Here is a 10,772-nt window from a genome sequence, read left to right as displayed (position 1 = left end):
AGGTGCAGGGACACCCCTCTGCCCCCACACGTGTTCCGTCCAACCCCTTGCCTGACACATTCCTGTGCCCCCATAACTACAATGGGGCCCTTCACCCCGGTTTTGCTCTCAGCTTTTGGAAACAAGTCCCTGCACCCCCATCTCAGCACTTCCATATCCACACCCCATCCCTGCACCCCATCCCTGTCTCAGCCCTCCCACTTCACCCGTCCCAGATGAGTGCTGCTGGCTCTGGCTCCCGGTGCTACGTGGTCTTGGGGATCCCAGGAGGGGGCTTGGGGTGCAGTCCTGGCACCAGGCTGCATGCGTGTCCCCCCCACCCAGCATCCACAAACTTTGGTTTATGGCATTTCCGCCCTTGGAATTTCCTTTGCCAGAAAGCCTGGCCTAGCTGGTGCTTGCAGATCCCACTTCTCCTGTGGAACTTGCCCCCTTCCCCTTCTCTCTGTGTGACAGCAGGGTGCCATGAGTCCCAAAACAGGATCCCCAGCTACTACTTCCTCCCTGCTCTGCAGCCACCCTGCATGACCTCAGGCTTGCACAGCCGCAGCCGAGGCACCGGAGAGGGACCGGCCTCTGCACCAGCTGGGGTGTGGTACCAGCACCCCCAAAAAGCTGCAAGCCTGCACCAGGCCCATTGCCTGGGGTAGTTGCTCTGCCAGGGCTGGAGAGCGGAGCCAAGTGCCCCTGCAGTTCCCACAGGGCTCGGGAGGTTGGAGCCTTTCATAGAGATCTGTAAGGAGCTTGTGCCTAGTGCCCACCAGCGCTGGAGGCTTAGCTGGAGCCTGCTGTGGACACTCCTCCCACCCCGAGGCTGAGCTGCAGCCCCTCAGCCCTGCCCTGGCTCCCCCAGGGTGCCCTGTGGGGGTCCTATGACCTGCAGCACCTTGGGGTGCAGCTTTGGGGGGTAGCAGTGGGCACAAGCTCACATCTTAACCCCCCCTTGGGATTAGCGGGGTGGCCTGACCTTAATCCCCCTGGGCACGCAGGGGCCTGGAGGGGCCAGTGTGGGGCTGGCAGGGCCCCCAGCACCCACTCGGCCATGCCCTGGCTGATAAACCCTGGTGGCTGCCAGACGCTGGAGTCAGTCCCAGCTCTACCCCATCCCAGTGATCGCTCCAAGGCTTCCTGTGCTAGACTTTCCCCCCACAAAACTGGTGGTCCTCAACATGTGCCCAAACCCCGGTGCTCCTGCCCACCCAGGGTGTCTCTGAAGAGACCCCAACATTCAGTGCACAAGTGAGCAAGGCCAGGCCATGGCCCCTGCTCTGGGATCCCATCTCCCTCCTGCCAGACTCTGGGGGACCCGAAGCAGGGCTCAGCTCCGCGGGACAACAGGAGGCATGGGAGAAACCCAACCTTGAGTCAGTGCTTTGGCTGAAGTGGGGCTGGACCCATTTCACAGGCTCTTTTGCAAGGTCCCCATAAGGATGTGTGAGGTCTCTGTGGGCCGTGGCTCCCCGCTGGGCTGTGCGAGGTCCCCACTGGCTGCACATGGCCCCACAGGGATGTGAAAGATCCCCACAGGGTTATGCAAGGTCCACACAGGGGTGTGCAGGGTCCCTGTGGGGAGTGTACAGACCTCAAGTGGCTCTGTAAGAAACCCACAATGTCTGTATTGTCCCTACAGGGCTCTGCAATGTCGCCTGGGGGCTGTGCAGGGACCCCCATAGGTCCCCAGCTCAGCCTTTGCCCAGCACGACCCAGCCCAGGAGTGCCAGGACATTGGGGTCCTGTGGGGGACATGGGGGGGGATCCAGGACATTATTTCCCTGTTGCATTTCCCCATGGCAGTTCCCCATAGCAGTTCCCGTGTCTCCTGACCCATCTCCTCCCAAGAACACGTCCAGGCAGCAGCACGAGATCCCAGCAGCATGGTTGACTTCCCCCATCATTCTGGAATCCACTATTTTGGGCACAACCTCATGACTTTTGGGGCCTGGCAGTGCCACGCCTGGAGTAGGGTTGAATCCCCACAAAAGGGGACAGGCTGCAGCACTGTGGGGTATCTGCCCCAGCGCTGTGGCATGGGTATCCCTGAGCTGGCAGAAATGGGAGACAAACAGCGCACAGAGAGGGGGCCAGCGTGTCCCCTCTCATGCTGGCAGCACCTGCCTCTGACACGTCCCTGTACCCCTCTCCTGGGAGGGGAGATGGCACCCTGCTGGGTGTCCACAGGCTCACTTGAAGCTGGGAGGTGGCAGCAATGCCCTCGACCCCCTGGCACCCCCTGCCCTCCCGAGCCTCGGCCCTGCTGCACCCAAATCTGGGGCGATGTGGCTCTGCACAGCATGGGGGGACCCAGGCATCCAAGCACTGGGGCGGGGGTACCCCCAAGCTGGGCATCCCGGGCACCTACCTGGCTGTGCCTGCGCCCCGGCCGCCCGCCTGCGTCCCTCACATCGCGGCTCCGCAGCGCTGTGCCTGGTAAAGCCGATTATGCACCGGCTTTACAGCTCTCCTTCTCCCCAGCATCCCCTCCTGCCTCGCGCCGGTGCCTGGCACGGCCCGGGGGCACAGGGGGTCCCCTTGGCAGAGTGTGGGGGTCATCCCTATGGTAGGAGCAAACCTTCACTCAGGGGCTCACTCAGGTTCTGCACCCCCCGCAGTCCATCTCATCCTGGGGAATGTCTGGTCCCCAAAACCCCAAGAGGAATCTCCGAGTCCTTACCCCACATTCCATCCCCCCTCTCTTGGGGGCTCCTTGCCTGGCTGGCTCAGTTCTTAGCAACCCACCCTCGGGTGAGCCAGGCTGTAAGGGGCCACCCTGCTTCCCCCCATCCATGGTGGGTGCTGAGCCCTAGCCCTGGCTGTGGGGCAGAGAGAGATCCCTGGGGGAGGTCCCTTTGCTGCTGGGGTGCAGCACAGCACCCCCAAATCCCCCTGGACAGCAATGACGACAGCACACAGAGTGGGAAGGGTTCAGCTGTATTTTGACTCTGGAAGAAAATATAGGCAGTAATACAGAAGCTTTGCAAGCATGGATACATACATGGCCTCCCCAAAACCCACTGGAGTGGGGGGCTTGTCCTGGCAGCAGCTCCAGCCCCCCCCCCTCCCCGCACTCGAGGCTGGGGGGGCTGTGGGCATTTCCCAATCGAGGCAAAAAGCCAAGATATCTGTCAACGGCTGGATGGACTCTTGCAAAGGGGGAAACTGCCCCTACTAGATCCCAAAATCCACCTCACTTGAACAAAAAGCCTTCCTAGGTGCTTTCCTGGCAAACCAGCTCTGACCTGGACTGAGCATTTCGCCTTATCCCTGGAACGGCTCCTGAGCTCTGGCCACCAGACATGAGCCCGAATAACCGCAGCCAAGATAAACTGGGGTGAACCCTGCTGGATGCAGTGGCTCCCAAAGAGGGGGCCTGGGGGGCCCCACTGGGGCTGAGCTTGTGGGATGCAGGTCCATCACCTCAGCTGTCAAATCCATCTGGTCCCCGAATGCAGCTCCCGTGGGTTTTCACTTCCCCATCTCCATCTCCAATCGATGCCGTGTGGGGTCCAAGGGGGTTCCCAGCCCGGCCCCCGCCTCAGCTAAGGCACAACTCGGCTGATTAAGAAAAAGGGAACCCAAAGGGCAAGAGGTGCCTGGGATGGGGAATGTGGGGAATACAGTACATAGAGCGCCGGGAGTGCAGGCGGGCAGGAGGCTGGGGAGGGGACAATGGCCACGGAGAGACATGGGCATCGCCCGCGAGCTGCCAGGGGCCCCCGCGCCAGCACCGCCGGGAATCACGATTCAAAAAAAGAGAGAAAAAGGGAATTTTGGCTTCAGATCCCAAGAAAAAGGGTTGTAAAGGCACTGTGCTCCACTTGAGACAGGACAGCAGCCCCTGTGGCACGCAGCTCCGGTGGGGATGGCTGCACTTCTCCCTGTCCTATGTAAAAAGCTTTGGCAAAAAAGGTACAATCTAAGGAGCATTTCAACTACGAACTCCTCCTGCATGGCTGCTCCGTAAACACAATTCTTTGCTGTCTTTGGCTGAAGTTCTAAAAAATATTTGAAGCTGAAAAGCTATTTTTTGGTTTGGTTTTTTTATATAGAAATAGATTTTTTCTTTACAAAAAAAAATCAAAGCATCTTTTAGCACTTTTAATATATATAAATATAAAATTCCTGCTATAGAAAACAAAAAAAACCAACCTTGGTTTTTGATATCTTGTTTTTCAAGGGAAAAAAAAAATTTCTCTTGCTTTGGGAAAAAAAAAACCTAGCTGGAGACGGGCAGGAACCACAGGAATGCGCCACAGAATTACATGATGCTGCAGTTCTGCACAGCCTGAGCCTAGGAGGGAGAAAGAAAAAAAAGAGAGTTAAGAAGACCTCAGTGTCACCATCAATTTGCTCTGACTGCAAAGTGTCCAGTGGGATCCTTTGGATGCCCACAGTACCCTCCTCCATCCTGGCCCTTGGGGTGTGATAAAAAAATCCTCCAAAGCTGGGATGTCCATAAATCTAAAATTTGAGAATTAGGGGTATGTGATATATGAGGATTATAATATTGACTAAGAGTATCAATATAGAATATATTATATATTAATCCAATACACAGATATAAAATATATATTCATGTGCTGAAATATTCACATTACCAGCATGAACAACACTTAGCAGCAGTGGAATGAGTGATGTGGAGGATGGGGAATGCTCTGGGGTGCCAAGGGGACCAAGCATAAGATGGAATGGGGTGGGAAGCTGCTATGGCCAACATCCCTTTCCAATCCCTCATCTCCCATCCCTTATAAAGGCCCGTGCCAGCCCAAAGAGGAAGAGGAAAAGCAGGGAGAAGGAGAGGTGGGACAGGATAGGACCCTTGCAGCACTGTTGGGAAAGGACAATGCCAGGACAGGGTGGAGACCCAGCAGTACCGGGACAGTGCCAGGGACTGGGAATGGCACTGACCTGCCTGCGGGGGCTGGAGTTCCCCAGGAGGTAGTTCCTGGACACCAGGCTGTCCCCGAGACCGATGCCAGAGTCGCCCATGCTGCGGTAGCTGCGGGTGACGGTCACGCTGGAGGAGGACGAGCCCGAGGACATGGTGTTGATGCCGGCATTCTGGGTGCCCGACTTGTCAGCCGGCTGACCACACGTGCCACAGACGACCGTGCGGGAACGCAGGTTGTATTCACCAGGATCCCCAGAGCCACTGCAGCTACCCTAGACATGGGGGGGACAGACAAAACGACCTTAAGCCCCTGCCAGAGCATCCTCTGCCCTGAGCCCCTGCCCTGAGGATGGTGGCAGCAGTGGTGTGACCCAGGAGAGCTCTTCACATTAGGCCTTGAAGAGAGTCTGACTCACCTGTCCTCTCCATCACATGGTTTAAAAATAATAAAATAGAATCCTTATTATGTGTTTCTAATCCCAAGTGACTGGGGCCAGCACACTACCAGTGGGTGACCAGCCCTTCTGCCCTGGCCTTGCACCCTGAGCTCTCAGCACATGGGAGACACCTGAACTGTGCTCCTGAAAACATCGTCTTCCTCGCCACTTCGTGTGCTGGCAGCTTTCCCATGGGAAATTTGCTCTTGGAAAGGATTCAGCCTCCAGACGAATGGGCAGCACTGGCTGCAGGAGCTTGGCTCCTCTGTCCAGGGATAGTCAATAGAGAAGAGAATCACAGAATCATGGAATGGTTTGCGTTGGAATGGACTTGAAAGCTGATCTCATTTCAGCTTCCTGCCATGGGCAGGACACCTTCCACTATCCCAGGTTGCTCCAAGCCCCATCCAACCTGGCCTTGCACACTTCCAGGGATGGGGCAGCCACAGCTTTCCTGGGCACCCTGTGCCAGGGCCTCTCCACCCTCACAGGGAACAATTTCCTTCCAGTATCCCATCTAACTCTGCCCTCTAACTGTCAGTGGGAAGCCATCCCCCTTGTCCTGTCACTCCAGGCCCTTGTCCAAAGACCCTTTCCAGATGTCTTGGGGCCCCTTTAGGCCCTGGAAGGCACTCTAAGGTCTCCCAGGAGTCTTCTTTTCTCCAGGCTGCCCCTAACTCTCCCAGCCTGTCTCCAGAGCAGAGAGACTCCAGCACCAGACTCAGGGCACCTTCATGGCTGCTTCTGGACTTGCTCCAGCAATTCCACGTCCTTGTGCTGGGGGCCTGAGAACTGGACCCTGCACTGCAGGTGAGTCTCACAAGGGCAGAGTAGAGGGGGACAATCCACTAGCTCAACCTGCTGATACCAGTCTTGGCACAGCTCTTCAGATCCAGAGAACTCAAAGGGAAGTGCATGAGGGATGCCCCATTTTGCTCCTGCAGAGCTCTGGAAGTGGCATCCAGAAGATCTTTCATCATCACTGAGGCACGGCTTGGCCACGATGGCACCTCTCTGCAGGTGATTCCTGCGGGCATCTCGTGTGCAGGACACACACACCCCGCAGGATGGGCTGGTGGGGGATGCTGGGCTGCAGCCAGGGATGCTGCTCTGGGAGAAGTGGCTGCAGCTCTGCTCCTGGCATGCTGCCTGCTCTCTGCCCACTGCCTGCTCTCTGCCTGCTGCTCCTCCTGGTGCATGTTTCAGCTCCGTATGAGGAATGATGAGCTGAGAGGAAGGACAAAGCCACCTCTGGATTTGTTCCAGCACCCTCATGAAGCAGAGAGGACAGAGCAGCTGCTGACAAGAAGTGTTGTCCATCAACTTCCCACCATCCTATCCTCCAAGCAATGCTGGGTACCAGCTCAGCCTCCCTCTGACTCCTCTGGCCCTTTTCATGGCATGTCAGGGTTGCTTAGGGTTGGAGACAACTTCCAGCAAGGTCTTCAGAGCTTTTTTAGTGAACAGCAATCTCCTCCAGGTGCCAGAGGTCTCTTGGCTTCTCTCATGCAGCTGTTTCCACAGCAGCCTCCCGCTGCCTGCTCCTATGTGCCTGATCCTGTGTGATGCTGAGCTGCCTCCCACCCTGACTGCGACTGAACCTGCATCCCCTCGGACCCCTTGGGACCAGCAGCATCCCCAGCGCCCTACTCACATGGTGATGGCGGTGGTGGATGCTCATTTCATCATCGTCCTCATCCTCATCATCGTTGATGATCACAGTGCGGACCAGTTTCCGCATGGCCACCTCCTGCGGGGGACAGGAGGTGAGTTGGGAGGTTCAGTGCCTGCCACCCCCCCGGCCCACGCCCGAGCTGCCTCTGGCTCTCACCTCCCCATTGGAGTTGATGAGGGCGGTGCGCAGGCTGTCCCCGGAGCCCCAGCTGCTCTGGGCTTTCCACACCACATTGCTGGGAGGGCTGTGGGTTGCTCCAGCTCCCGAGGCCCAGATCTAGGGAGAAAAGCAGGAGAAAAGGGACTTCTCAGGTCTGCAGACTCCAGCCCAGGGACAGGGGTCTATCACCACAAAAAGTGACACACCAACCACTCCATGTCACCAGTGGCCTGGCAGGGTTTGGGATCTTGCCTGGATCCTCCACCAGGCAGTGACTCACCGTGACCACCTGGCCAGCCTTCAGGGTGAACTTTGGGGGGAAGCGGTAGGTAATGGGGGGATCATCCCCATTTTGCCGCTTGATTTGCCAATTCCCCATCGCCTGGTCCTGTGAGAGAGAGTAGAGACCCTCAGAACCCCGGTTCCTCTCCAACTTGTCCCATTCACCTCCTGCCCGTAGGGTGAAGCAGGGCTGAACCTCACCCCAGGGACTCTACGGATCTCCCCGAAGGCAAACTCACCTCGTTGGACTTGTTCCTGAGACGGACGAACTTGCCCTCCAAGTCCACCTCCTCCACGCCAACACGGCCGCTGGTCCGGGCATGGTGGGAGAAGCTGGTCCGGCTCTCACTGTCCTCCAGCTTCCGCTTCTTGGAGGAGCCTGGGGTGGACAGGTGGCTTCGGGATGCACCTTTGTGGGATGAAGGGCTGGGGGACAGCCTCAGCCTGGCAGGGGGAGAAGAGGAGATGAAGCCAGGGCGACACAAGGGCTGGGACCCACATAACCCAGAGCTGGGCACAGCACCCTGTGCTCACCGCTCCTCCTCGCCCTCCAGCAGCTTGCGGTAGGCGTTGATCTCCATATCCAGAGCCAGCTTGATGTCCAGCAGCTCCTGGTACTCATCCAGCTGCTGCTGCATGCGTGCCCGCATCTCGGCCATCTCCCGCTCCTTGTCGGAGAGCAGGCGCCGGTTGGTCTCACGTTCCCTGGCCAGGATATCCTCCAAATCGTGCAGCTTCGCTTCCTTGGCAGCCAACTGCGGGGAGGGAAGGTGAGGGCGGCCACTCCACCCGGGGCCGTGCCCAGAAGGGGACCATCCCCAGGGCAGACATCCCAAGGAACCCTTTGGTCTCAACTCACCTGCTTCTGCAGCTGGCTGACTTCTGAGGAGAGGTTATCAATGCGGATGCGGGTCTGCTGCAGCTCCTCATGGGCAGCACCCACCATGTTGCTGTTCCTCTCAGCTGACTGCTTGGCATTCTCCAGCTGGGGGACAGGACAGGGATCAGCATCTCAGCACCCACAGCCCCCCTGTGCTCTGTGGGGCTGGAGGGAGAGGAGAGTGGCGTGGGGAGGCTGCTCACCTTTGCCCCGTAGGTTTTCTCCAGTTCCTCCTTGTAAAGCCTGATCTGGGCTTCATGCTGGCTGCGCAGCTCCTGCAGGGCCTCGGAGAGCTTGCTCTCGAACTCGCGCTGCCGCCCATTGTCGATCTCCACCAGCCGGGTCTCGTGGCGCCGCTTGGTCTCCCGCAGCTCCTGGGGACAGGCCAGGGGACACTGTGTCACCTCAGGGAGGGGACACAACACATGCAGTGGGGGTTATCACAAGCGATCCCAGCCCCACTGCAGCACACCACAGCTCACCTCACTGTAAATGTTCTTCTGGAATTCAAGCTCTTCCTTCAGCGTCTGCAGCCGGTTCTCAGCATCCACGCGGCGCAGCATCTCATCCTGCAGCTGTTTCTTGGCTTCACCCAAGGCACTTTCCAGCTGGTAGGGAATTGAGAAGGACCATCACAGCGGGCTCTGGGCACTGCACCCGGCACGGCTGGGGACCCACCACCCACCTGCATCTGCCCCACAGCCCCTGGCATGGTGAGGACCTGGCAGCCCCCAGGTAGGGGGGTATAAAAGGGACCCCTGGGTCAGCTGGAGACAGAGCTGCCACTGCTCACCTTGGCCACCTGTCCCCTCAGGTCCCGCACTTCAGTTTCCAGATTCCTCTTCTCACCCAGGGCCGTGGAGAGCGCAGCCTCCTTGGAATTAAGCAAAGCCTCCACGTCCTTAAGGCGTGCCTGGGCAGTCAGCAGATCCCCTTCCTTCGCAGGGCAAAGGACGGCACAGGTGAGTGGCATGGCAGGAAGAATCATAGTCATCGGGAAATGATGGAATTGCTTGGGTGCAAAGGGACCTTAAAGCACATCTCATTCCACCCCCTGCCATGGGCAGAGACATCTTCCACTATCCCATGTTGCTCCAAGCCCTGTCCAACCTGGCCTTGGACACTTCCAGGGGCAGCACTCTGCAACCTGTGCCAGGGCCTCATCACCCTGACAGGGAAGAATTCCTTCCCAATATCCCATCTAACCCTGCCCTCTTGCAGTGGGAAGACATTCCCCTTTGTCCTGTCACTCCAGACCCTTGTCCAAAGTCCCTCTTGAAATTTTGGAGTCCCTTTAGGTAGTGGAAGGGACTCTTAAGGTTATGTCAAGCTTCTCATCCACCAACACCTCCAAGTTCTTCTCCTCAGGGCTGTTCTCAGAAAAGCCTGTGCACTGTACCCCAAGCACAAAGAGTGGCACACCACCCCCAAAAGAGCTGCACCACTGTCCCTAACAACCACCCACCAAGGGGACCAGCATTTCCCAGCCACTTGGCACACCCAGCCCTAGTTTGGATACTGGAAAGCAGGAAGGGCTGGGAATGACTGGGGGAGCAGGAGGAGCCTCAGGGTGCAGCTCCCATGGGCAATATGCACACCCACGGCATGGCTGCATCGCAAGAGACCAGTGCTGATGAGGCTGGGGCTGGAGTGGCACAGTGTGGCATGGTGGGACACAGTGCAGTGCACTGGGACATTGTGGAGCGCATTGGGGTGTGGCACAATGTGGTACAGCGTGACATGGAGCAGCACTACGTGGTGTGGCAGAGCCCACCATGGCATGATAGAGTCAAACGTGGTGTAGTGTGGCTCAGCATGGAATGGCATTGTGTGACACGGGGCTGGATGGGGCAGCAGCTGCTGGGGACGAGCTGAAACTGCCCCATAGCCAGTGTTGCCCACCTGAGGTGGGCAGGCAGAGGAGTCTGTGGCACCCTGCCAGTGCCAATAGTTCTGTGCCTCTCCTGGAGTGGACAGGGGGCACCAGGCAATGAGTGGGGTCTGGGGGCCGCGCTGGTGTGGCTGTGCCTCGCCATGAGCTCAGCTGTTGCTCAGTGGATGCAGAGCTGTGGTGCCTCAGCCCCCCAGCCAAACCTCTGGCATCACCATGCACACTCCTGCACCATCCCAGCCCCCACTGCTCCCCTCTCTCCTCCAGCCCTCTGACAGCAGGTCACAGCCATTCCTTACAGACCCACCATGTGACCAGGGAATCTGATCTGACTGCACCACCAAAACACAGCCTGGACATTCCCCTTTGTCTCCTATAAAAAGAAAAGAGCCAACGGCCCCCAGCCGCCACCAAGCCCCGGGTGGGATTGTTCCCCCACCTCCCTCAGAACGGGGTGTGGGGCTGGCGGAGGTGGAAGGCGCCCGAGGAGCAGCCGAGGAGCCCCAGGGCCGTGGGGGAGCACTGGCCGCACGCCTGGGGCAGGGAGGGCACGCCCGCAC

General features: G+C 58.3%; 2 protein-coding genes across 2 annotated transcripts in view; both read right to left on the bottom strand.

The window, feature by feature from the left end:
• Positions 1–2,374, bottom strand: part of SEMA4A (semaphorin 4A) — an 11,060-nt gene extending 8,686 nt beyond the window's left edge. Inside the window, exon 1 of the mRNA XM_017727917.1 lies at positions 2,360–2,374. The gene's annotated coding sequence lies outside the window, so the exon portion shown is untranslated. The remainder of the gene's footprint in view (positions 1–2,359) is intronic.
• Positions 2,375–4,147: 1,773 nt separating this feature from the next.
• Positions 4,148–9,330, bottom strand: LMNA (lamin A/C). Its single transcript, XM_017727913.1, has 11 exons — positions 9,115–9,330; positions 8,804–8,929; positions 8,525–8,695; positions 8,301–8,426; positions 7,976–8,196; positions 7,681–7,885; positions 7,440–7,547; positions 7,157–7,276; positions 6,980–7,075; positions 4,906–5,160; positions 4,148–4,288 (listed from the first exon to the last, which is right to left on the bottom strand). Exons 1-11 carry the CDS (start codon positions 9,313–9,315, stop codon positions 4,256–4,258), a joined length of 1,662 nt encoding a protein of 553 aa, XP_017583402.1. The 5' UTR covers positions 9,316–9,330; the 3' UTR covers positions 4,148–4,255.
• Between the last annotated feature and the right edge of the window lie 1,442 nt (positions 9,331–10,772).

Source organism: Corvus brachyrhynchos, unplaced genomic scaffold, assembly GCF_000691975.1.
Source record: "Corvus brachyrhynchos isolate BGI_N302 unplaced genomic scaffold, ASM69197v1 scaffold122, whole genome shotgun sequence".
In the NCBI taxonomy this organism is placed as follows: domain Eukaryota; kingdom Metazoa; phylum Chordata; class Aves; order Passeriformes; family Corvidae; genus Corvus; species Corvus brachyrhynchos.
Note: the sequence above shows the minus strand (reverse complement) of the source record. Positions and strands in the feature narration are given on the sequence as shown.

Coding starts and splice junctions, on each gene's coding strand:
- LMNA (XM_017727913.1), bottom strand. CDS start 9,315: ATGACTATGATTCTTCCTGCCATGCCACTCACCTGTGCCGTCCTTTGC. Junction 7,886..7,975: donor CTGGAGGGCGAGGAGGAGCG/GTGAGCACAGGG, acceptor TCCCCCTGCCAG/GCTGAGGCTGTCCCCCAGCC. Junction 7,548..7,680: donor TCAGGAACAAGTCCAACGAG/GTGAGTTTGCCT, acceptor TCTCTCTCACAG/GACCAGGCGATGGGGAATTG.